Source organism: Semicossyphus pulcher, unplaced genomic scaffold, assembly GCF_022749685.1.
Source record: "Semicossyphus pulcher isolate SPU_LCO1_2020_fin unplaced genomic scaffold, fSemPul1.0.p SCAF_20, whole genome shotgun sequence".
In the NCBI taxonomy this organism is placed as follows: domain Eukaryota; kingdom Metazoa; phylum Chordata; class Actinopteri; order Labriformes; family Labridae; genus Semicossyphus; species Semicossyphus pulcher.
This window is the reverse complement of record NW_027211694.1, coordinates 2,487,460-2,514,543: the sequence shown is the minus strand read 5'-3', so window position 1 is coordinate 2,514,543 and position 27,084 is coordinate 2,487,460. Positions and strand designations below refer to the sequence as shown.

At 43.4% G+C, this 27,084-nt stretch overlaps 1 protein-coding gene across 5 annotated transcripts in view; it reads right to left on the bottom strand.

Moving 5' to 3' along the window:
• abcc9 (ATP-binding cassette, sub-family C (CFTR/MRP), member 9) overlaps positions 1-26,411 on the bottom strand; it is a 45,020-nt gene extending 18,609 nt beyond the window's left edge. Inside the window, exons 1-28 of one of the 5 annotated variants that reach the window (XM_069670899.1) lie at positions 26,255-26,402; positions 23,533-23,674; positions 23,310-23,431; positions 21,833-21,999; positions 21,565-21,666; positions 21,263-21,403; positions 20,988-21,179; positions 17,945-18,109; positions 17,442-17,597; positions 17,230-17,364; positions 16,950-17,112; positions 16,763-16,803; positions 15,739-15,881; positions 15,402-15,510; positions 14,245-14,352; positions 11,228-11,300; positions 9,768-9,873; positions 8,086-8,124; positions 7,425-7,463; positions 4,376-4,477; positions 3,426-3,510; positions 3,270-3,350; positions 2,491-2,628; positions 2,296-2,421; positions 2,069-2,168; positions 1,892-1,965; positions 1,575-1,781; positions 49-203 (exon numbers count right to left, since the gene is read on the bottom strand). In XM_069670899.1, coding sequence (XP_069527000.1) covers positions 49-203; positions 1,575-1,781; positions 1,892-1,965; positions 2,069-2,168; positions 2,296-2,421; positions 2,491-2,628; positions 3,270-3,350; positions 3,426-3,510; positions 4,376-4,477; positions 7,425-7,463; positions 8,086-8,124; positions 9,768-9,873; positions 11,228-11,300; positions 14,245-14,352; positions 15,402-15,510; positions 15,739-15,881; positions 16,763-16,803; positions 16,950-17,112; positions 17,230-17,364; positions 17,442-17,597; positions 17,945-18,109; positions 20,988-21,179; positions 21,263-21,403; positions 21,565-21,666; positions 21,833-21,999; positions 23,310-23,431; positions 23,533-23,674; positions 26,255-26,402 — 3,359 coding nt within the window. Of the gene's footprint in view, positions 1-48; positions 204-1,574; positions 1,782-1,891; positions 1,966-2,068; positions 2,169-2,295; positions 2,422-2,490; positions 2,629-3,269; positions 3,351-3,425; positions 3,511-4,375; positions 4,481-7,424; positions 7,464-8,049; positions 8,125-9,767; positions 9,874-11,227; positions 11,301-14,244; positions 14,353-15,401; positions 15,511-15,738; positions 15,882-16,762; positions 16,804-16,949; positions 17,113-17,229; positions 17,365-17,441; positions 17,598-17,944; positions 18,110-20,987; positions 21,180-21,262; positions 21,404-21,564; positions 21,667-21,832; positions 22,000-23,309; positions 23,432-23,532; positions 23,675-26,254 lie in introns of all 5 variants that reach the window. The other 4 variants (XM_069670900.1, XM_069670903.1, XM_069670901.1 and 1 more) reach the window with 4 other exon arrangements.
• Between the last annotated feature and the right edge of the window lie 673 nt (positions 26,412-27,084).

Here is a 27,084-nt window from a genome sequence, read left to right as displayed (position 1 = left end):
TCTCCTTCGCCCACAACAGACAGAGAGAGATTTCACTTTGCTGCGTACCTGATGGGAGCGTGGATGATCTTGTTGAGCAGGTTGTGGTGCAGGTTGGTGGCTGCGGACAGACCCAGAAACTCCACAGTGAGCGAGGTGATGAGGCACAACGTGATTCCAGCCGCGCACAGGATGATGAACACGGGCAGGTAGTACGAGTCCTTCTGCAGGTGAAACAGAATCAGAGACGTTATCAAACCCACTAAGACTCTTTCTGTCCCAATTATCTGCTCGCAAATTTTTTTGCCATCATGAACTTGGAGCGAACAACTTTCTTCTTAAAATCTAAAGCAAATTACATTTTTTCTCCACAAAAATTTGGGAAATTACAGAAATTATGGACCCATAAAATAAAACCTTTAATATCTTTTTAAATACAGTGTTTACATTTTACATTCATGCAATTTGTCGTGTTTGATTTGCTGATGTTTGTCTTACTTTTTTACATTTTAGTGTGCGATGATTCAAACATATTTGTTTCATTCATCATAATCTGTTTCTAGCTTTTTAATATTCTACTTTCCTTTTCTTTGCACATTCATTTCGCAAAAGGGCTGAAAAATGTTTTGGAAGAAATTCTGATAATTATATTTTGAATCTTTTGAGTCGTAGGATAAAATGCAACCCTGTGCAATTTGTGGTAATACACATTTCAACATTTCTCTCGCCTGTTCAGAGCAGATGGGAGTTGGAGAGAGACGGTTAATTATGTTTGTTTTATTAAGCTATCCCTTAAAGAACCTGGGTGACCTTAAAAACTAGGAAAACATTTACAGCTGTTCCACAAACTCCGGACACCATCCGCTTATCCTGCTTGGGGGGGGGGTGGAGCCTATCCCAGCTGTAATTGGGTGAGAGGCGGGGCTACACCCTGGACTGATCACCTGTCAATCATAGGACTGACACATAGAGACGGACAACCTTTCGCACTCACACCTACGGGCAATTTAGAGTCACCAATGAAGCTAACGAGCATGTCTTTGGACTGTGGGAGGAAGCCGGAGACCCCGGAGGGAACGCAAGCATGCACGGGGAGAACATGCAGACTCGACACAGAAAGGCCCACTTTGCCCAAGCCGGGGTTTGAACCGGTGACCTTCTAGCTGTGAGGCAACAGCAGCGCTAACCACTGCACCACCGTCCAGTTTAAAGTACTTCACTATTCCTGCACCAGATTACACTCCCTTCACCCGTCTGTCTCTCCAATCCCCAAAGTGTAAATCAGCAGAGAGCATTCGACCTTTTCTGATCTTTCCCAAAAAACTAAACAAGTTCTGTTCTTACAATTTCAACTGTGATATTACTCCAGATCCACGCACGAACTCTGACCCACGTGTAACAAAAGATGGAGTATGGCCTGTTTGTTGTAAAGAGGAATATTTCAGCTCTCTGGAAAGATGAGGAAGCACCGTCTTTTAAAACATGGCTACCAGAAATGACCGATCTGTTACATATGGACAGTTTGGTTTACCCACCCTTAACATTCGACAGAGTAAGTTAGTAAATTTTAAAAACTAGTGGCAGGAATATCTGACCTCTATTTCGCCGCCGCTCGTCACGTTGCCGTTGGTTACATTAGACGCGTCGCTTCCTGCTCCAGTGAAGTTTTGGTTGATTTTGGAGGAAGTCCACCTGGCTAGCCAGTAGTCGATGGCAACGATGACGGAGTGTTTGAGAAGTTTCGAGGAGACCATGAGGAAGACCATCAGGAACCCGCCAGAGGAGAGGTAACACCAGCACACCTGAGGGGACGGAGAGAGAGAGAGAGAGAGAGAGAGAGAGAGAGAGAGAGAGCGGCTCTGTAGGACAGTGTTTGATCTGATCAGATGAGTGCAGCTGCTAAGATGATTACCCTCCACGGGATCTTTGATCTTCTGTTGGTGGTTGTCGACATGTTGTCGTCCTCCTCCTCCTCCTCTTCTTCCTCTGATAGGGTGAAAATAAGGTGTAAGACATTATTCACTTTTAGTTTCTTCTCTGTTACGATTCATTTCTTTTGACTGTGAGGTGGAAGCTGTGAGTTCGTTACCATCATCTTCATCGTCGACTTGGTTCTTGGCCTCTCTGGAGTAAAACGCTCTCCTCAGAGTTTTCCTCTCCAGCGTTGTCTGACTGTCCTGCTGTATGTCCTATAAATACACACACAGTGGATCATAATATAAACACTACATTAGAAACCCTCCTCCTTTGGTCAGGACACAACATCAGGCTGTGATCGGTCAGAGCTCGGATGTGCCTTTGTCTGGGCGACAGTACCTTCTCCAGCTCGTGGTCTTGACGGTTCATCAGGGTTTTCCAGTGATCGTAAAGCTCGACGTCGTTATTCTGGATGTCCTTCAGAGTTCCCTCTCGGAGCACGGAGCCGTCCTTCATCGCTATGATCTGGAACACAAAACAGAATTTAAACACTGAGACAGATCTTCATCATCAATTTAGGTCTTGGATTCTTACCCAGTCTGCGTGTATGAGGTACTGCAGCTTATGTGTGACCAGGACTACAGTGCGTTTGTCATCCTGCAGGAACTTGAGGATTCCCTCCTGCATCAGGTGATCGCTGAGGTGGATGTCCAGAGCTGAGAAGGGGTCGTCCTGTGAGACACAATGGTCGAAAAATCAACCATATTAATGTTTTATTTGCACAAAAACTCTCCTCTGTTACTCATCCTCACTTTGTCTCTGAGATCATTTGTTTCGTCTACATCTCAACACTCGATTCACCCTGTGATGTTAACTTACTCCTGCTTGTCTCTCTTGCTGGGTGGGCCTTTGCTATAGAGTGTGTGCTATAATCTGCTAATGGAGTTGTGCTTAATAACTGTATATACGAGTGTGTGTGATCACGCATATTTCAATCCTGAGATCAGATATGAAGCCTGAGCAGATTCACTTTAACTGCGATATTATGTGAATGAAAGAAAACATCCCCTCCTCATTATTCATGTCTACCCCTTTAGACGTTACAGAGTGTGATGAGTGTGTGAAAGAATGCCACTGATGGCTTTTAAAGTGGAATAAAGGCTCGATAACCAATTAAAGATCGAGGTGGCAACAGGAAGTTAGGCGTCTGCTCAGACGTGTAAACACATGACAACACGGCGGAGGAGCAGACGCCTCCTCATCCCAGAGGTCTGCTATCTGTTGTATCATAAAGACATTCAATAAAGGGTGTCACTTAATCTAATTCTGCTATAAAACTAAAGAAAGTTTTTTAGTCTGTGTTCAGAGCTCACCAAGAAGACGATGTTGGTGTTCTGGTAGAGAGCTCGGGCCACGCAGATTCTCTGCCTCTGACCTCCGCTCAGGTTGATGCCCTGAATCCCACAAACAGAACGATGTCAGTATTGTAGCAATAATCAGGTAAAAACAATGACCCCCCTCGTGCATACCCGCTCTCCGATCTCAGTCTGGTCTCCAAACGGCAGCAGGTCGATGTCTGGCTGCAGGGAGCAGGCGTCAATCACCGCCTTGTACCTGGAAAACACAAACGCCTTCAGCTGGAGTTACATTTTACATTCAGTTATTTTCTTTAAAGAAGAATTAAGTTTAATGTGTTATTAATATATTTGAGTATTTAGGCTTTTATTTTGATAGACTCTGTAGTTTTTGCAGCGGGTGACGTGTAGTTATGGGCAGGTAAGATAGGATGGAGGGGCACCGGGAAGGTGACAAGCCAGAAGAAACACGAGGACGCCAATTATTATTGATTGTAAGACAAAACAAGGACTTTTTCTGGATCTTGAGAATTTGTTCGATCCTGCGTACGATTCTCTCTCGTGCCACAGCGGACGTCTTCATTTTGATCTTGTTTTCTGTTAGCTGAAGGGGCCAAATCACCACTTTAAAGCAGCTGAACGTAAGGTCAAAATAGATCTGAATGTCCTCTTTAACCTACGGCACAGAGTGAAGATAAAAGCAGGATGAGATGTTTGTATACGATTCTATTGTATGAAATCAGGACACTGCTTCTGAGCTTGCACTGCACTTGATTTTTGCACAGAATCCAAAAATTTTTCGAAGCCAAGGCAGATGAAAATATTACAAATATTCCTGTTTCCATACTGCGGCAAAAACCCAAACAGAGACACATGTTTGAATGTGCAGCACATATCCAAAAAATGCTCCTAAAACCTGTAAATCCCACACGTCTTAATAGGAAAATCTTATATTCAGAAAAAGGCCTAGTTAGGAATATCAAAACACGACATCTAAAGGCGTGTAAATATATTAAAAGTGAACTTGAAATATTTAGAAGTCAAGTGTCTTGAAGCTACATTTGTCAGCGTGGGTGGTTCATCTTCACACGACGACGTGATCACAGACATGAAAACAAAATTACCTCTGTTTGTTGAACGGGCTTCCAAACGTGATGTTCTCCTCCACCGTCGCGTTGAGCAGCCAGGACTTCTGGGTAGCGTAGGCCACAGAGTTTCTGTTCTTGCTGGTGCATCATGGGAGACAGAAGCAAACAGACAGGTACAGTAAGAACGACAGGTCCTGTGTTCATAAAGCTTTAAAGAGCAGGAGCACTGACCTGTTTGTGAACCATCACACTGATGTTTACTTTGCAGCTACATTTATGATCGTGCTTTCCACAGGTTCATTATTTATGTGGATGTTGTCTAACTGTTTAAGCAGCTATGACTATAACTTTTACAGTCAATGCAACACAAGGATTTAAAGCTGGCGGTCAATATTATTGCCAATGCATCGATTTGATCCACCATTTTCATACCAGTGCTCCTGTTCTCACCGGCTTTATGATCGCGACACCCAAACATTGAAAAAAGGAGGACGGGAGGGAGGATAATGTTTCGGAAGATTTCAAACTCCACTGCAAAATGAAAAAATATCGAGAGAGAGAAATATGGACCATGGATCGGGTTAAAAATGAGCTGCGATCAACAACAAGACAATCAACTATAGCACCAGCAACAGCAACGGCAACACAAACAGGAAGAAAACATCAACAACAACAACTGTAGCACGTTGCTGGGAGTCTAAAAGATTTCTTATATGTATAATGGGACAGGTATAAAAGGTGTGTATTTGGAACTTACTTTCTTCTATAGATTGCATCGTCAAACATGGACATTATTGTCTGCATGAGAGCAACAATGTGATGAGTGTTCATAAATAAAATATCTACATTGTTTGTTAAAGTTAGGACTACGACTCCCAGCATTAAAAGCACAAACAGGATTACATGGCACGTAAGCGATGATGAACTCGGCGGGAGAAGAGCAACACGATGAGAGGATTTTATGTCCACAGGCCGATGTAGTTATTCCTGAACACACACATATACTGCTGCTGAGAGATTACACAAGCAGGGCTTTGAAGCACTTAGTCACTAGAATATCGCCATGGAAACAATATGTAAAAGCAAAAAACAAAGATTCAGTGTAAAGGCAACTTTGAAATGTATTTTCGTACCTTAAAGACGGGATGTCTGATTCAAACAATTTTGCTTTGTTTACAGTTTGCTAAAATATGTTGTTCCAATGTTAGCGATGGTAGCAGGAGAGCTATTAGCAACTAGGGGCGGGGCAAAATATCCATACTGCAATATATCGTCTTCCTGACTCATGCAATACGATATTTTAATTTACAAATATTTGACACTTAAAACAGATTTCCCTGCAACGGTCACAACCTCATGACTCCTCACGGTGGCGCTTCTGACATAAATCAATTGGCCAAAGATGTTGACAGCAGGAAAAAGGAGAAGACGACAGCGGGATAATGTCAGACAGCAGTGAAAGGAGGAAAGAGATGCGCCAGCCACTTTTAAATCCTAAGTTTGTTTTTAGAGTTGTTCTATAGATCTGTTCACTCAGGGCGCATTCACACCTGAAGTCTGTTCGTTCAAAGTTAAATTTTGCCTCGAGTTTGGTTTGTGTTCACTCGGCAGCTTTTACCAGCGGACCAAAAGTTTTGATGCGCGGGGAAACTGCTCTCTGATTGGTCAGAATTTCCACATGGGAAAACTCCCCGAAGTAAACAAAGCAAGAGAGAGAGCACACTGATCAATCACACTGATCAATCACACTCAACATGATCGCTGACTTTAATGTTTTGTTGTTAAGTTTTTTACTTTTAACCGACATTGTTCCACAGATCGATCAGTTCCATCTCCTTTAGTGTTTCACTGAACACTTTGAACACCTCCGTGTTCTCGTGCGTTTCCACGAGCATTTGTGAAATTGTTTGGTCAACCATATTTCTACTTCCTCACTGCTCCCCCTCATCTGTCCTCTGCACATCTCGCTGCATGTCTCTGCAAATGTCAGCACCGGTAAACATACTGTAAAGCACAGTTTCATGGTTTGTTTCCTGTATTTGGTCCTACTTTAAGTTTACGTTCTCACCAGAATCAAACCGGACCGTGGTTCGTTTGGAAACAGACCGAGACCCGCCTTTTCAAGCGTACCATGGTCCGGTTGTTTGGTCTGCAAACGCTCCAGGGTTCGGTTCAATCGGACTAAACAAGGCTGGTGTGAACCCGCCCTCAATTTACAGACAGAGAACACGTTCAATGTTTTATCTCAGTTTGTGTCACATTCTGTGAAACTGCGTCCTTTATCCTGCACTTTATTGTATTCTTCAGTTAATCAGATATCGTGATGTATCGTTATATGATTCTCTTTCAATGTATCACTTATCACAGAATCGCTGTATCGTGATATCATTGTTATCGTGGGCCAGATATCGCGTATCGAATCATATCGTGAGTTACCCAGCAATTCCAAATCCCTACTAGCATCGATGTCTGGAGAGGGCCTTCTGGCTCTAGAAAGCCATCCTGTCTTCTGTGGATGTTAGCTTTGCAGCAGCGAGACGTAGCGACAGTTTGCTAACCAGCAACCAAGCACTGTTAGTGACATGATGTCAGAGTCATGGTAGGAATATATATCATGTTATTTGTCTTCTACAGGTTCTGTCTAATCAACATTATGTACCGTTTGAACAATCTGGACGAGCATACTCGACCTTTACGCGTGTTGTTGACTCTTTTCTCTGCATTTTGTGTATAAAAACTCCTTCATAAAGCTTATTATCCTAATGAAAGTATATATATTATTATTATTATTAGTTTAAAGCTATGAGAAAATGTGTATACTTAAAATAAGACGAGGAAAACTAAGACTAATCGTTGCATACAACAGTTGCATGCGACTTGGAGATGGAGCCCATATGTATGTGTCCATGAAAAACAGAGCCTGGAATACTGCAGAAAATAACCTGCAGTAGAAAATGGTTTCTCCTGAGAGAGGAAGAGTCAACATGAATATTAAAGGTAAATCAAATGAGAGTAACAGGGAGAGAAATGAATGAGGGGTCACTTGGGATCACTTCACATCCGAAACAGGAAGAAGAAGGTGTACCTCCTGATGTCTTCGTCAGGCTCCTCTGACTCTGACCAACTGTCAAAGTCACGTCAGTGTGTTAGAAAGAGCCGACAGTAAACCGTGTGTGTATTTGTGCTTGCAATAAGACAACAAGGCGAAGACAGAGAGAGCGACAGCTACGAGCGACAGACTTCTTCTCTGCTCATAGAGACAGGAAACACGGAGAGAGAGAGTTTTCATGCCAAACCTGTGATAGCGAGGACGATGATGTTAACTGCTAACTTAAATCGAATTAACTCTCCCACCCAGAGAAGAAGAGCCGTATACTGTAAGTGATGCTGTCACTGTCTGCCTCTGATAATTCGGTTACCTAGGCTTCTCTGAAAATGTTTCAAATTCTTTGAGCATGAGGGCGTCTATGTGTGATAATAACGTCCTGGGTTAAGAGATGAAGTATATTCAGTCGATGAAATGACTGCACTGTTTATGGCTACAGCTCAGGGCAGATAAAGTTTCCTTTCCATGTTTAATCTTCTGTGTGGGGCTGCACGTCCTACCAACAGTAAGGGTGAAATAAGCGACTAAAGTTTGACACAAATGACAGTAACGTTTATAAATGGATAAAAAGTTAATGTGAATGTTTACAGTCTGTGTAAATGATGATGTTTTAGAAAGACGTAACCAGAGAGAAAAGTACCTGATGTTCCCCTCGTAGATCATCTCACAATCAGGCAGCCTGATGTGGCAAGAGGGCAGGAGGTAAAGAGATAGAAACTAAACATACATAGATCCAAGTGCACGTGCAGTCGCATAAACAAACATTTGTAAACACAAGATCCGCAAACACACACGGCTGTAAAGGTTAGCGTGCAGCCCTGGAGGCTACAGGTGTGCATCTATAATCGACAGGTAAAGTCATCTGAGATTCTGAAGCATGGAATGAAAGCTGCAGATAGAGCAGACATGATGATCAAATGAGCCGAGAACAGAAACCGGAATTCCAGGTAGAAAACTTGGCCAAAATATTCTTCTTTTTTGAGAGGCAATTATATAAAAAAAAACATGGCAGCAGATACTTAAAAAGTTGTCTCAGCCGTCCACGAAAACAAAGCTGAAGTAATTGGTTTTACTTTTTGCTAACTAGCTAGCAAACTTAGCATTAGCTTTGTCTGTTTCATCCCATCACTTGGATGTCTCCGACAAGGAAAAACAAACACTTTTTCTTGCTTTAACCTCTGAAACAAGAGCCTGATCATTTCTACCAACGTTGTCTGACAGTGCAGCAAGATAATTAAGCTGCTGCATGCATGAATGTATTATCAAGACCGCTAATTCTTTCCTCCAAATTTGAGCAGTGGCCAAACAACAAACAAACTCCCCAGTGGACCAAAAAGCATTTTCTCTTAAGCCACAATTATAAAAGACACATCTGCAAAACTCTTGACACCGTGAACAACAAACATGATTCATTAAAGACTCTTTCTGTCATGAATTTACCGTCCATGGGGGTTTGATCTCATGCAAACTTTCCTCTAGTTAAGAAAAGCGATTTTAAAAAATCACTAACCCAAACCCAAGAAGTCAAACGGGAAGCTAGAAACGTTTTGCCGTTTGCACCACGCGGGTAAAGACATACCGAAAAGTTGAAAACTGTTCAGACAAATATTGTTCCAGCAGTGCCTCATATCCAGGAAGTAAACAGTAGATGACGACTGGCTTGTTACAGAGTAAAAGTTCATGTCATGGTAATAAAATGTGGATTAATAAGTCCAATAGGATTACAGAGATATAACTGTCTGATGATTCAGAGTGGGCTCATTGCTATCAAATTACAGTCAGCTTCAGGGCGAATCGTTGCGACAGGATGTCATGTAGTGATGTTGTGCGAGTCTAAGTAATTTGCCGCCAAATCTGTCTGTTGCCACGGAAACACACAAACAAATAATGAGCCCGCTAATGTCGGAGTAATTTCATAATAAAAGCCTCTTTAGAGTAATTGAATATATCCACATCTTGAGCCGCTCTCTGTTGCTGTAAAACACGACGATGATTCCATCGTTCACGAGGAAGCGAAAACATTTAATAACCGAGACATTTAATTTGATAAAAACCATCAGGGCAGAAAATTAAATCACACAGGAAACTCATCTTGGATCGTTGACGCTAATGGACAAACGATTTGTTCCTGTCAGTATCTTTCAAACCGCGAGTCTGTGCACCAACATGATGACATTACTTATATATCAGAGCACATATACTGTTGTTATTACTGGCTGTAAAGTCTCCTCCAACTGGTTTGTCTCCCGATTGACAGCCTAGAAACTTCCTGCATACAACACGAAACACTGCGTTTTATTACATGTTGTTGAAATGTCTTACTTGCTCCAATGGACTCTTCCATCGGTGGTCTGCATCTCGCCGAGCATGGCTAACAGCAAGGACGATTTCCCACAACCCACCTGGCCGACAATCATCGTCAGCTGACCTGAAAAGAAGGAAAATGTTGTTGTTATACAAAACATTAAAAAGAAGGAGTTTGAATTCTATAAACTTTACGGCAAGTTTTCAACCTTTGTATTGGTATCTAAGCCGAGTATATAAAAATCATTCTTCCATTAAAATTTATATAAATTTGGGGCGCAGGTTTAACTCAGCTGGTAGAGCAGGCGCCCCATATACAAACGCAAAGTCCTCTCTGCATCGGCCACTGGTTCGACTCCGACCCCAGCCCTTTGGTGCATGTCACCCCCCCTCCCTCTTACCCTTACTTCCTGTCATATCTTCACTGTCCTATATCAATAAAGGCCAAAGGCCAAAAAAATATTCTTAAAAAAAGTGCAGCATGTGTGACGTCCACGGTCGGCTCCGGTTGTAACTCTTGATTTTCCTGGCTGACGGTCGCTTTCCTTTTCAGACTGTTTGCTTCATCTGAGCGTCGAGTTTGTTTCTTCTTCTTTGGATTTTCACTTCTTGTTGAAGTTGTATCTGTAGTCATCCATCTTTTCTTTGTTTGTTCAGCCATAGTAGATTACTGTTTACTCGCAACACTTGCAGAGAGCGGAAAAGCAGCCGCTTAGCTCCGCCTACCCTCTCTGGCAGACCAACCACTGCTGGCTGATGGAAAACGCGTCACTAACTGGGCGCTGCTTGGGATTTTGACCACGAAAGTCGCCACAGACACCCAGCCTGTAATACTGCAAATGCAAAGGCTTTCATGCACAAATTTTCGAGATTATTACTTCAAGGTGAAGTTGCTCTTCCACGTCATGCACACAAGCCAAGCTCAAACCGAGCTCTGATGTTGGTTCTTAAAAACACATTTGTACACATCCTCTAAATTCTCTCCCTCAGAATGCCCTTAATTTAACCATCAGCAGAGCAAGACTTAAATCAACCCTAAACCTAACCCTACTCTCACTCTTAAACCCAAGGCCTTACACTAAAAGAAATGTCGCTGTGAAAGCGTGATGCACACAGAAGGACAGGTATAAAGCACACGCTACATTTACCTCAATAACATCACACCAGCAGATCCTGGCAGAACAACAAATCCTGTTTGTCTTAGTAGTAGCATGACAGGGATAGCAAGCAAGTCACTTCCCATGGGATGATTCAAGTATGTGTGTGTGTGATATATTACACGGTCCATCTGTTGGCGGCCTGCACAACATGAACTGGCCTCCTGACACTTGATATTTCAGTGACACTACTGCAGCATTACTGTCATACCCTCACAGCAGTGTTCTTACAGCTGAAGCTTTGATTTCACCTGCTGACGGAGTAGAAAGAAAACTGCTAAATTAAAGGTTTAAAGTAATTTATTCTCCGGTTGGTCCTACCTGTGGGAATGCGAATGTTGATGTCCGACAGAGTGGACAGGTTGCTTCCCCAGGTGAAGAATCCATTGCTCACCTAAACAAAAATAGAAAGAGACTGATTAGAATTAAAATAAACTAATTTGACATTGTGCAACACATGACAGACCACGTGCTGTTTTCTTGTTATGTGTGGACCCTGTGACAGAGGAAAGCACATGTTATGTCCTGACCCAGAGTTTAAGAAACCCAACTTGCTGCTGATAGAACTGTATGTGGGACTGATGACAAAAGCCATCCTGTGATGCATTTCTCAAGTTCTGCAGAGTTTTTTTGAATCAACGCCAACACATAAAAATAAATCACACAAGAGTGACAGGTGCAGCAGGCCAGGTATTTCTCTAACCTTTTAAGACAGGAAAAGCTGTTGAGGACCGCCACCAATGCCTTGATGTGTGCTAACCTTTGTACTTACAAGAGAATAAATGGGAGAATAATCATAAGGTGACTGATTAACACTAAGGTCAAACCAGCAATGACCTTTGATTTTCTTCACAGTTTTATTCAATAAAGAAACTCTCCCTCCCTAAATATGATTTGAACATCCCCAAAATAATTGTTTTAAAGTTCACTTCATCACATTCAAAGAAATGAATCAGGGGAAACCTCAGAGAAATGTTTTTATGCAGATGACACCCACATTTATATCAGCTTTTACGCAGATGACACCCACATTTATATCAGTTTTTTTTACCGAATGACACCCGTATTTATATCAGCTTTTACGCAGATGACACCCACATTTATATCAGTTTTTTTTACCGAATGACACCCGTATTTATATCAGCTTTTAAATATTGCAGGGAGAGAGATCACTGTCCAACAGCAGTGGACATGCAACAGGCCCTCGTATCTAATCCCTGGTCAGCGATCTATCACCCTGCTTCCTGCTAAGACTCAGTTTACATTCCTCCCATCTGCTGCATTTATTTGTTTATTTTATGTTTATTTTTAAGAAAATCCCCCCCCACATCCAGTCACTGTTCCCTTCTCCCCTTGACACAGACCCCAAATGGAATCTAAGACATAGAGATATCGTTATAAGCTAGAGGTCTGCTTGATGTTACAAGAGCCCGTACCAGCAGTTGTGTTGCATGCTCTGATTGGTAGGGTCTGATCTTCCTGATGTTGCACAGGGCAAATCGACACGGCCGAGCATTCGAGGCCACAAGAACCTTAAACTGGTCATCAATTATGACGCCCAGGTTCCGGGCAGACACAGACAGTATTGATCTGTGGTTGCATAGAGGGACTGTCAGGGATGCCAAGGGGCTCAGTCTTAGGTACCGATTCAGTTATTTGAGTCAGTTCAAGCTGTACAAGAACAGTGTCAGCTGTTATAGCAGCATATTAATGTCCAGTGCTTTGGGTGTTCACATACTTTTACCCATGCAACGTAGAAAAAACATTTTTTTAAATTGCATTATGAATGAAATAAAGCCTACATGTAATTCTCTGCACCCACTATCTCTCCTTCTAATTAGAGGACCCCCGTCTGTTCAGCAGCGTCACTCCGCAGGGATGAGGCAGGAAGAGCAGCCTTCACAGAGGGGCCACAAGGCCCCTTAAGGGGCAACAAATTCTCGTGTGAATCCTACACTCCCTGAGAAGACTGTGACTACACACACACACAGATACACGTCACATGTATGATTCCCGGCACCCAGAAATGACCCAGGGATGTGCAAACAGTGAAGATGTGAAACAGCTGTTGATGGAGTTAAATAAATGATGGTATTAGGGAGCAGCTCCTACGTGACAACGTGTGAGCGCTCATGACATCCTCATATTGATGCACTTGATGCAAGACGTGGTTTTATAATATGACAGATTAACTAAACTGTCAGACTATCAAAATAGTACATTTCCGTTGATCGACAAATCAAATTTTCAGCTTTTTCAGATGATTGTAAAAAGCAAGTAAACAGAAAGGAGTAAAAATCATCTTAAATTCTTTAAATCATACAAAATAAATGGGTGAAAACTGCTGAATAAAACACTTTGAATGCAACCACTAAGTCTTTTCTTTTTTTACTTATTTTGTAGCACTTGGGTCTCAGTGAAAATCCTTTTAAACCAAAGAAATCTGGTTTTCTTTGTGTCCCAAGTTCACGAGTGACGGTTAAATGGATCGCAAGACTGACAGACGGGTTGGTGCAGCGTCAGCAGTATTGCAGGCATTGTACTGCACTGTCGTGGTGAATAAGGAGCTGCGTTCCAACCCTCACCTGTGGTCATGAGCTTTGGGTAGTGACCTGAAAGAATGAGATCTCTGATACAAGCGACCGAAATGAGTTTCCTCTGCAGGGTGTCTGGGCTCAGCCTTAGAGAGAGGGTAAGGAGCTCAGACATCCGGGGGGAGCTCGGGGCCGGTTGAGGTGGTTCGGGCACATGATCAGGATGTCTCCTGGGCGCCTCCCTTTGGCGGTTTTCCCGGCATGTCCAACTGGGAGGAGATCCCGGGGCAGACCCAGAGCTCGCTGGAGGGATTATATGTCCCACCTGGCCTGGGAACGCCTCGGGATCCCCCAGGAGGAGCTGGAAAATGTTGCTGGGGAGAGGGACGTCTGGACTTTTGTATTTCTTTCTTAATTGCCCTCTTCTATCTCCATTCTTTATCAAACAAGCAGCTCATTGCTCTGTACCTAAAACTGTTTATCCCCAAAGGCCTCTTTACATTTTCTCTGTAAGCGTGGGGCGTCAAAGTTCCAGGCAGCAGTCTGAGAAGCTGAGTTCATCGCCCCTGAATAAGTGGCCTCTAACCACCTCTCATCATCTCCCACAGAACGTGGGCCAACGTCGACCACTTGAGTTACGACCAAAACCTGGGAAGAAACTTCACTTTTTCTGTCCTTAAAAGTCCTTAAAGCCTTTTGAACTGTTTATCTTTGAAACTGGTTGATAGATCATCGGTGCCTTTGAGAGTTTAAACTCTTTTTTCCACCCCCAACCCCCCCCAACATGTGAACTTTGACCCTGACCTTCACAGCCACATCCTCCGTCTCCGTGGGTCTCATCGGTCGCCTGGTCGGCTGCTCGTAGCTGTCCATCTGGTAGCGCATGGGCTTCTTCCTGTTGATTGCTTTGGTCTTGAGGGGAACATTAAAAGACAGAGATCTGACGTTAGCATCAACATATTAACTTAAGTCTTTCCTGCATCCGCTTTTGGTCCCCAGGGAGGAAAAATGTAGAGCGGGGGTTCCCTCTGAGACTAAAAGGGTTACATGTCTGTTGTCTTATCTAGACACACAAACATACTGCACATCATTCATGTAAAGACCTGCAATCTCTGTTTTCAGTGCACAACATCAACAATGATCTCTGCACTGTTGTTATATAAGTAGAAAGGCTAAAGGTCACACTGGCTATGTCACAAAGCATCCTGTCACTGCAAGTCATCGGAAGCACACATCTGATGGAGTATGAACGGTACAGTTGGAGCAGTGATTGCTGTTTTCCTGAAGCACTGAAGCGAGTTAATGCCACTAAATAGGACAGTAGAGTTTCCTGACGAGGCCCTGCCCTTTAATGCATTATAAATAACAGCCACGTGTGTTTTGATACCCATTGCACGCCATGTTGCAGCCACTCTCGGGGCTGCAAATACATACTTTTGGTTAGCTCCAAAATATCCTGCTAAAAGCTCTTGCAGGTATCATTTGTGCCTGTAACGGCTTCACGAAAGGGATATACTGCAGCCGCTGAATAAAACTACATTCAGTTAATGAACAATGAATAAAAAAACGGCATGTTGTGTTTTGCCATCATGCCTCACAGTCCTATTTAAAAACCATTAAACCTCTAATGAGTCCTGTGACCCGCCCGTCTAAACTGACCATCCGTTTTAGACACAAACAGAGTTAATCCAACTGCAACATAACAGTCGGGATGTGACTCAGTGGCCTGAAACCTCAGACTGACACAAGATTAAAAGTTTGTGCTGCGGTTCACAGGGTGGGGATCTTCTGTGAGACCCCCCACGGCCTCAGAAACACAGTAAAGACCACGTGCTTCATGCTCAGTGAGCGCACCTGTAGCTGTGACAAGTATTCTATTCTTCTTAAATAATGCTGACTTGGTTTCCTTTATTCGTATTTCTTATTCGGTTGACCTCAGTGCCCATGTCACAAACACTCACCCCTCCCAGGTGTTTTTTTTCAGCTTCCATCGAAGCGCACATGTGTCCGTTCCTCCAGCTGTCGTCTCCGATTTCGTCACTCTGGAGGAACTCGCCGAGCTTCTGGACACTGCGAACACAACGCACACACATCAGGTCCACGAATAAGTGTGATTGTGACGATACCAACAGCAATAATCTCTTAGGAGTTTAGAGTTTCTCCTCACTGCTGTCAGGTTTCCTCCGTGTCTCTATAATAAGATTTACCACTGAAACCACATCCACATTACCTTCCTTCCTTCCTTCTGACAACCTACCTCAGCACTTACAGTAAATGTAGCTTTTGTTGCACACTCACCTGACCAGAGCCTTGACAGCGAATCGGACGACCGTGGAGAGCATGAAGAGAGGAGTGACCAGGATGTGGAACAGCGCCAGAGCGGCAAAGGCCTCAGAAGGCGTGGGACCGGTTTGATGGAGGAAGTCATGCATCACAAACGTCTACAAGACACGTTTATAAATGTTACCACCACTCGCTAATGTTCAGCAACCACTGTTGATTCTGATATTATCATATAATAAAGTAGAAAGATCTGCTATTGGAAGGGTTATAACCTTATTTCTGTCGATCAAAGTTTAGCAAACACCTGCCAATATTCTCTGCGTCAACTGGATTTGTAGTCTCCGCTTTAGCTTGTATCGCAAACTATCTACTAAGCCATGCTAAGAAGCAAAAGTAGAGCAAGTAAAGCAGAGTGTTCCGCAGACAAAAAGTAGCCTTCTCACGTGCAATGCATCCTGGTATATGTAGGCATTAGCACGGTTGCGCTAGCAGGAGAATTAAAGTCGAGCTGAAACGGCATTTCCAGAGTACCTAGCTTCCGTATCGTGACGTATTTCCGAGTGAAACAGGACGTGCAGGCGGGACATATCATTAGAGGGATTTGATTTGATCGTGGAGAAGTGGGCGTAGACAGACGTTCTCCACAGCGCAGTAGCTAGCTAACTGACCGAGCGTTCTTGGTGCTCTGCGGCTAAATGTTGCAGATTGATTGGTTGAAATTGTTTGGCGCTAACTTACGTAAGCACGCGTGAAATTTAGTTTAACCGGAAGAAAAAATGATCAGATTTTGATATAAGAATAAGAAGAAATTGATTTTCTGTATTTTTTTTTGGCCTATATTGTCAAATAGATGCACAATATTACAGAGGATGTGATCTGAAAGGATTAAAATGACACTTTTCATTTCACCTCGACTTTAAGCTCTCACGGTAAGAATAGCAAGCACAAATCTGATTGGATATTCGCAGACAACACGGCAAAAATCCCCTCAAAAGAGTTAAAAATTATTGTCTCAATACACGAGGTAAACTTGTCTTACCGCAAGAACTGCGGCGATGGGAATAGCTGCATTCATGAAAACTGCAAAAAGAGGAAAAACATTTATTCATAGTGAGCGACCTGTGAGCTTAACAACTTCAGGTTCAATAATCAAAAGTGTGACTTCAAAGGAATTGAGAGACGTTCTGTAAATTGACAAAAGAATCGTCCTCAGATTTTCCTCTTACTGGACATCGACGTGTAGAAAGCGAACGTCTTGAGGCTGGTGAGCTCTTTGCCTCTGGTGTCCTCCACGCTGTCACAGAAGATATTCTCCCAGGCGTACAGCTTCAGCAACTTGATGCCCTTTAAGATCTCTGAGGTCTTTTTCAGGCGATCTGTAGAGTGCTCCTGCAAGACACAGCTCAGGATCAACCAGACAAAATAGTTCCTGACTGTGTAAAATAAAGGAAGTGGAACATGGTCACAATTCTGAAGACTTAATACTTAGACAAGTGTGCTTCTTACTAGTGTGCTTTTCTGTGTGTCGGCCAGCTTTGTAGCTATGAGGTACTGCACCGGAGCCAGCAGAACTATGACAGACGCTCCAACCAACGCACTGCAGCCTAACAAATAGTAGAGCAGGATCACTCCCATCACGATCTGCAGAGAAACAGAAATAAAACATCACTACACAAGATTAAACAGAATTAAACGCATGGAGATGGTAGCAGGCTCACCTGCACAGGCATGGCCCACAGGTTGGGACAGAGGAAGAGGAACCACATCAGCTGGTTGGTCTCTATCGCAACCAGGTTGTTGATCTGCCCCAGCGTCATCTCCCCCATCGACATGTTGGAGGTGGACAGACGCAGGATTTTGTTGTATATCATCGCCTAGGTAACAACACAGTCATATATCTTACTAAGACACTGCATCCTCTTACAAGTGCTTTTCCTGGTGTTCTGGACGTCACCGTCTTTGGAGCCAGAAGTGACCATATTTGGACAAGAGGGAGGATACAGCATACAGCATGACATAAGGCTCTATAAAACCTCCATGCAGCCACTCCACCAGCTGTTTAATGATCTGCTGTCAAACAGGTGGAGAATGTTTGTATGAGGATGAAATTAATTTGAATTAAACCGTCTTTAGGGAAATCGCTGGTGGAGACCATTCTAAAGCAACACCTCAGTCTGGAAGCCAAACGTCTGAACTCAAGTTTCCACAATGTTTCACTCACCAGCAGCGCTCCCCGCAGGTTGATTCCCGTTTCGATGGTGACGTAGTAGGAGGCCTGCAGGAAGGTCCGCTGCAGGACTAAAGCCAGGAAGAGAAGCACGGCCAGGACCGAGGTGTTCTGCAGCAGCTCAGAGGAGGACATGAAGTACACGTTGAGATGTGTATTCTGGAAGAGAGCACACACACACACACACACACACACACACACAGATACACTCAACGTTAACGTGAAGCTTCTTAAAAGGTCGCACAAAAGAAAGGTCAACATTGTTAATCACTTGGCAACAAGAACTTGTATCAGAAGTTGAACATCTGTTGTTCCTTCCATCTACAGATGTGAAAGAGCCAGTGGCTGGTGCATTAACAAGTGCCTGTCTATTTTAATCAGGTATTCAAAGCACAAATCTTAAAACATAAAGAATTTTTTACGTCAATGACGTGGCAACATTGTTTCGTGCCAATAAAGTCTTTGAATTTAAATTAAACTAAAAGTGAGTCGGGTTTGAAAAACAACTTGGAATTGAAAATGATTTCTGCACATGTGCGATGAGGTATGTTTGTCACATATTTACTTTCCTGATCAGCAAAAATAGATATTTGTTTTTGGTTATTTTATGCATAAATAGTTTCCCAAGCAAGATAATTACACATCAACATGGGATCATAAATATGGTAAGAATTATACATAAAGAAGGCATCGTCAGTATGGCATCGTCAGTATGGCATCATCACTATGGCGAAAATTACACATAAATATAGCAACATAAATATGGCATCATTAATACAGCATCATCAATATGGCCAGAATTACACTTAAATAAGGCATCATCAATATGGCATCATCACTATGGCATCATCAATATGGCATCATCACTATGGCATCATCAATACGGCAATATAAATACGGCATCATCACTATGGCAACATAAATATGGCATCATCACTACGGCATCATCACTATGGCATCATCACTATGGCAACATAAATACGGCATCATCACTACGGCATCATCACTACGGCAACATAAATACGGCATCATCACTATGGCATCATCACTATGGCATCATCACTACGGCAACATAAATATGGCATCATCAATATGGCATCATCACTACGGCATCATCACTACGGCAACATAAATATGGCATCATCAATAAGGCCAGAAATACACATAAATATGGCATTGTCAATATGTTGAGAATTGAACATCACTATGGCATCATCATCGGAGAGTCTGAACCATGCAGCTCATTCCAAACGCTGTAAATGCATCTGTATGATTTTTAAAAACCTTCATGACATCAACCTGCAGTGCCAGAAAGCTCAGCCTGACGCTCAGCAGACCTTCCTCTGTGTTAAACTCAGGGTGTGAGGTGAGTGGGAAACTTTCCACGTCAGTCAGAAATGCAGACCTGCTCTGCTCTCTATCGCTGCTGCCCATTATACCCACTTTAACAAGCAGACGCGGACCCAACAACAGCCCACATCTCAGATTAACTACAACAACGTGCAGCCAAATGGACTGAATGAAAATATACATGTGTCATCACAGAAGCACCTGGTCTGCTTCTTCTAACTACTCTGCGACCTTTACAAGAGGATGGCATGAATTTAAGAGGAGTCTGTGAGGCAGCTCTTCTTCCTTTGCCAAACAGACCGTCTGCTTTCTCTCTGTCTGCTACACCCTCAACCCTGTGATGTCATGGGCGGATGCTATTGTAGTGGAGTAATTAGACGTTTGGCTCAGCTGATTTATAGATGCAAATTCTTCCCTGACTGGAATAAAGAAGAAAACTAAAGATTGTTTTAATCATTTTAGTATTAAAAAAGCAAATGTGCAATACCTTTCCTTTCTGCTGTTTCAATATGCCGAGAGTTTGTTGCTTTTCTTCGCGTTATATCACCAGCGCATTGTGATATTATAGAATCATTATCACATCAGAATCAGACACACACCTACTGGTGCCGACGTGATGACTGTAACCAACGCCTTGCTGACATCACACTTGGTGTGGGTCATTGTGATGTTGGGTGGTCCGGACAACAAATCAGAGAGAATGTTGAACTCATTAACAACTAATAAAATGACAGTATGCAAACACTTAAACGTGACTATCAGTGCTTTAGTAACATTGGTGACCTCTTATAGCAGTGGAGCCATCCACTTCTTGACCAGAAGTGTCGGGGTCAGAGGGGGACCTCCATATTGTTATGCTGAAGCCATCTGTAGCAGCTTTATACGGTGCACTCAGTATCTTGTCCCATGAGCCTGTCCTGTATCTGTTAAAGGCCCTTAAAGTCGAGTTGAAATGAAAAATGTCATTTTACTCCTTTCAGATCACATCCCCGCTAATATTGTGCATCTATTTGACAATATAGGCCAAAAAAACCACAGAAAATCAATTTCTTCGTATTCTTATATCAAAATCCGATCATTTTTTCTTCCGGTAAAACTAAATTTCACACGTGCTTACGTAAGTTAGCACCAAACAATTTCAACCAATCAATCTGCAACATTTAGCCGCAGAGCACCAAGAACGCTCGGTCAGTTAGCTAGCTACTGCGCTGTGGAGAACGTCTGTCTACGCCCACTTCTCAATGATCAAATCAAATCCCTCTAATGATATGTCCCGCCTGCACGTCCTGTTTCACTCGGAAATACGTCACGATACGGAAGCTAGGTACTCTCGGAATGCTGTTTTAGCTCGACTTAGAACGGAGGGGTGTTTTCTCTTCCTCATATTGGCAAGAGAAAAAAGAAATCCTGACTGTAAAGTTAAAAAGCTAAAACAAAGTCGGACCACCGTGAACCCTTGAAACTGGGAGCTGCTCACTAAAAACTTGAGTCTGGCATTAGATTAGAAAATTCACTCTGAGTTGAAGAGATGGACCAGGAATCGAACATTTAAAGAGTTAAATGTGTGATTAAAAGATATGTTAGGATGCCTCATCATTGGTTCTGTGAATAAGAAACGTCAGAATCATTTACATTAAAGTGCCATACAAATTAACCCTGATACACACACAGCATGAGTCAGTTTGACACCCACCTTGGCCTTGTCCGTTGAAACTTGCTCTACGTCCATGTACATCACGATCCCGGAGATGCAGAGCGGCCCGACGAAGCCCAGCAGGTCGGCCAGGTAGCGGAAGGTGCTGCTGAGCAGGATGGGACGACCAAACGCTCGATACATGGAGCGCCAGATGGACGGGCTGCGATCGGGATCCTCGGCTGTCTGTTAAGGAGACAGAAACAAGGATGAAAACCCGGATTAAGAGTCAAAACATTTCATTCATGTTAAAGCCTCCCTCCGCTCACCCTCTGATCCTCATAGGCGTCTTTGAGGCGGAGGTAGTTGGTCAGGGCTCTCATGGCGATGGGCAGCTTGCCGATCTTCTTCAGCTCTATCGGCCTCTTATGGGCTCCGATGATGAGAGGATTCATCCACCAGTATGTCGCCTAAAAATGCGCCAAGATTCATTCCAAAAGTCTTGTAACATTACAAATTAAAGATCCAGTCCTTAAAGGGGTACTCAGGTATTTTTAAATCTGGGAATCATCTTGCTACGTGTGTCCTAAATATAAGACACTTCTCTGATGGTATAAATCTTTGAGTCTACCTTGGACAGCAGGTTGACAAACGGCTGCAGAAAGCGAACCCCTAAGTCCTGGAGATCCTCTGGTGGTTTCACTTTTTGAGGGTTGGAAAAGAACACATATTTCTACAGGGAGAGAAAAGGACAAAATGGATTCAAGGAAAAGCAGATTTGTTAACTAAAATATCGAGTTTAATGCAAATAAACAGAGAAAAAGAAGAAGAAAATGCCACGTACTTTTTTGTTGTTTTGCTGTCAAACAGTATGAAACGGATAAAACGTGATAACTCACCCTGACTCTGATGACGTTGATCTCCACCGCCATCAGCAGTCCGTACAGCATCACTAACATGGCTGTGATGCAGAACCTCAGGTGCTGCGGGCCGACCCCGTGCTCCGCAAACTTCCACAGCTTGATGGACTTGGTGATGAAGGCCAACACCCAGTAGATGAACATGACTGTGCGGAAACAGGAGAGCGAAGCTTGTTTGTCTCGTATCTTACAAAAAACTGTTTTAATAAATGTTGCATGAGACCCACAAAGGTTGAAGCTGTTTCTTTAAATATCAAAACCTCTTAAACCTTTAAATAAAACTGATTAAAATAGGGCTGCATGTCCTTCTTAAATATGTGCTGTAGTAGCCTCCTTCACTTCCTGTTGTTGTTAAAGTTAATAAGGTCGACTCCACTGATGTTACACATCTAAGGCTGTTTACAGTGTACTGGATGTGAAATAAGTTTTATTTAGACTTTTGTTACTCCACAGGGAGCGAGATCTGACAGATTTCTGCATGTGACTGTTTGACCACAACATTTAAAACGATCTGGGGATGTGGAGTCAGTGAGTTTACCAAGAGGCAATCTCGGATCCCATCGGCTACAGTCTGACGACGATATAGCCACCGGGGACATCGGTGAACACCTGTAGCGACTTCCTTTTTCCGCATGCTGCATTGTTTACAGAAAAAGAACCCGTTGTTGTTGGGATTTAATTTTTAATTAACGGGTCTTACTTTTGCCAAAATGTCAACATCACGATGCAGATTAGTGAAGTAAAAATGAAGCTTCGTCAGGTCTGTCCTCAAGAGGAGAAGAAAACGAAATGGAGGTTGGATTGATCAGTTCTGATGCATTCAAGGAAGCCGGGAAATCTGAACGGCTTTCGTGACACAGCGTCAAGAGAATTCATCTCAAGTTAAAAGATTGTTGGCTGTTAGCATGGAGACGTCTGTTTATAGAGATTAACAAGAAGCTAAATCGTCGTCATGCTGATGCATACGCTGCTGATACGTGATTGGTCGATATTACTCGGACTACAAGCGTACTACAAATGAAAACCAGAACATTTGCCGTCCCGAAAATCCACGTCCCTGCCCTGAGTCTACATTTCTATTGTTAGCTATGTAGAATCTGTAAATAGAGATTAACCAAGAGGCTACCTCTGAGGTGCCAAAAACTGCAGTTCCTCAGGTGTCCACTTGAGGCAGGCTCCAAAGCCAAGTAAATCCCAACAGACCCCATGTTAAAATGCCCAAATTTACAGTGCACAATAACATGTAGTGTTCACCAGTGTTCTCCTCATCTCTGCTTGAAGTTAGCTCACACACCCCCTGAAACACCAACCAAACTCTGGGCAGTTAAGATGCCCTTTGACCCCCACCGGTGGGAGAAAAAGATCTCTAGTTTAATTTTGGCCCCGTTTTTTCCAGCATAGAAAGAGCAAACGAAAAGGATTAACCAGCCAAGAACCTCCCAGTGTTGAGCGTTACCAAGCAGCAGTTTGGGGAAGTTGGACGTCTCTATGTTGTGGTAGTAAACCACTGATGTTGTAGCTGCTATGAAACCCATGAAGGCCGGCATGAAGAGATGGAGGTGGTTGGTGTCCATCACCCTACAGCGGGAAGCGAACAAAAAATATTATTAATATGTAAAATCACTTGAAGACCAGACCATTAGTGGAGGTATGATTAGATATCTCTTTGGAGGTCTCACTTGTTGGAGACGATGCCCTCTGCGAACTCGCAGACGTGGACGAACAGCAGCGAGAAGGTGAGGATCCATCTCAGGTTGTGGCCGGGGAAGTGAAGCCATGTGTTGTGATGGATCTGGACCTTGGAGCTCTGACTACCCCAACCTGGCAAACAGAAACACACAGAGGGAGACTGACGGATGAGACGTGCACAGAAACACTACATGGACGCTGTTTATTGGTAAGAATGGGTAAAGATCTGCAACATCAGTACCACAGAGGTAATATTTATAGTAACTGTTTGTCTATTAGGTTTATTTCTGCTCAAGTGGACCGCAGCCATGTTGGAGGCTCTGGGGAAACAGACCATAAAAAACTAGAACCAGGAAGCATCAATTAGTTAGAGTCCTCTGGGAGCACGCTGAGGGCTTCTGGTCAGAACTATTCCCATAAACTACTGTACACACACACACACACACACACACACACACACACACACGGACGGACAAAACATACAACCAAACACGTAATCAGTGCACGCTGTTGTCTACAAAGAAATACAGCGTCAGTCCTTCTTCTTCGCTCATCTCTGCATGATTTTAATTCCACAGTATTTTGTGATTTTTGCAGATTCAGAGAAAAGAGTATTTTTTTATCTAGTTTCCGGTTTGTTCCACTATTTCCTGCAGAGACGTCCAGTGACTGGATCACTGAACTAATCCAGTCTTAAACTCTTCAAAGCTGCTTAATGTTCACACTGCTCACCAGACAAGTGTGTGTGTGTCCATGAGATGGAGAGAGAGTTAACATCACAAACATCTGCTCTGCCCTCCACATGACACGGGGCGACTCTGGAGCACCAGAGGAGCGTCACACAGCTCAGCGGGAGGCAACACGAGCTTTCCTCCTTCAAGAGAGTTAACTACGACAGGATCTTGATGGCATTTGCATTCATTACTTTGCATAAACCAAAAGGTGCCTCAGCTGTATATATAAACGCAGCGGGATCAGTTTCAGTGTACAGTTGGTGGGACACAAAGACTGATTCGAGGCATCATCTGGCTGACGGGAAAAACTGAAAGCAAGAACATCTGAAGTGATACACGACCCATGAGTCTCTTGTCTCTGCTTTCCCACTGGTCAAAAAGCCCGCTAACACCCGCTAACATCCGGCTTTTATGCTGCGTGGGAACGGCTACAATCGGCATTCAGACCCGGGTCAAATGACCCTGCAATTAACTATCACCTTAGTCAACACGCTAATCTCTGCCCCCTTTCCGGCGTGATGTTACGCTCCGTCGGTAACTTCTGCGACTCCTCGTCATCTCAGCTACAAATTCCGCCCGTCTCCGTCCGAGCAGCGCTCGAACATCGTGCCAGATTTGTCAGCGCCGAGTTTGATAAACAGACTGAATGAGTAACAGATACAATAAAGACCTAACCACCGTAACATCTTCACTGGTTACTAACCCTGTCTCCTGCACGTTTGTGACGTCAGATGGTGACGCAGCAGAAAAGAGACCGAAGATACTTCACTGGCAATGGGAAAAGAGACAATCGCCATCTCTAAGTGGGTCTTCCTGGGTGTGAAAAACCTGCGTCAACACGCTAATTTCGGTGGGAAAGAGGTAACAGAAGACTACTACTACAACAAACACGGCAGCAAAGTGACCTTCACTTAGGGTGAGGTTTGACTTATGTACACTGAACAATGGATTGAGCTTGCTGCAGCCCTGTGACCTACATCAAGAGGATTGAGGAGATAAGTAAGCAGTGGATCCAAACAGTTGAGGTCAAAAGGTCAGGGCTGTTCAGTGAAGATGATAAGAATCATTTAATTAGATTTGGTTTGCAAACATCATTTTACTGGAGGACACTCACTACTCTCTCGGTCTAGTTGAACAGCCAGTGGTGCTATTTCCTTTTACATACACTATCTGTCCTTGGACAGACAGAAGATTCCAGATGTTCGTAAACCTATTTGGCTTTAGCTGACACTACATGATCGCCCCCAGGAAATGTTGCTGTTGTTAAGCAACAAAAGAAACTGTTGACGTCTAAAAATACGAAGGCTGCCGCCTGAAGTTTTTGTATATTTTTCTTTTACTTTAAAAAGAGCAAGAATCCAAAATGAACCTTCTTTGTGCCCTCGTTTATGTGGAGGACTTCTCTCTCTCTCTCGCAGGCACCTGATGTTTGCAAATTGTCTCATTTACTACAGCACAAACGGTGACTCCTGACAGGATTACTTCTGTCCTGTCGGCTGCAGATTTCTGAGACTTTGCAGCAGAAAAGGTGAAACTTTAAGAGACGTAAAACACCTGTCAGAGAAACACACACGGCGCAGACTGCACCACCTGTGGCTTCCTCTGCAGAGACAAAGAAACTCTGCTGGTATCTAATCGTGATAGTTTTGTTCCTTCTGCCTCTGAAATAAATTCAGCTGTGGACTTTCTCTCATCTTTATAACATCAGTTCTAATGTGCAGCGACAGGGCTTTGTAGTAAATGTCATAGTGAAGTGTGTGTGTGTGTGTGTGTGTGTGTGTGTCCTCCATCCAGTAATAGAGAGAGGAGCTGACCTCAAATGATCCTCATTATCCAGGTTTCATTCTTATTTTTGGATACGACAGACGTAACTGCAGACTTTAGTTTAGCCATGAAGCAGGTGTGTTGAGGTAAAGGTCTTTAAGGGAATACATGCAGGTCAGTGGGTCAGTGCATTAATGTAGCAAGCATCTCCTACCGATGAAGAGGATGGGGAAGGTGATGAAGAGCAGGAAGACATGAGGAACCAGGTTGAGAGCGTCCACGAAGCAGCCATTGTTCAGCACGCCAGTCGCCACGCTGTACGCATAGGTTTTGTTCTCGCTGCCGCAGAACGACAAGGCCATGCCACCGCCCGACTGCTGCACGCAAACCTCCAGTCAATCTGCGACACAAAGAAAACACACACATCGTTATATCCTCTTGTGTTGTTTACTGTTGGGTCTCTTGCTGTGCTGTGACTCGGACACCCGGTCGGACATTTTCGTGGCATGTCACAAGTGCACACACACACTCGCTCGAACAGAAACACAAACGCAGGCCAGCGTCAGGCATGAGAGCTATGTCGGGGGCTCTGTCCAGCTGCATGCCTCCTGGCTCAGGGTGCATTCGTGTTAAATGATTCTAAGTGTTGCAAAGGCAGAATGTTAAAAGTTGTCACGAGGCCACGACTCAAGTTTCAGGAGACTCATGTACTTTTTATTTGGAGTTAGTGTTTGAAATAATAGAGATTCACAGCCTGGAGGTTCAAAACTTCAAGCTGACAGCAAAGCACTCATTCTGTCTCAATAAAACCATCTTTGGCAAACACGAGTAGAACAAAGAGTTCATATGAACGTGGTAGTTAGTATCCCAGAAGTGGCCACGTTTCAGAGCCACGCAAAAAGAAACTAGCTATTCAGACATTTAGAAAAATGTTTACTGAGGTAATAAACATTTATACAATATGCAATCTGTGCAGCTGCCCCCTACAGGCCATTAGGATTAATGCAGGATTAAGACACGGATTTATTTTGGACCTAATTTTGT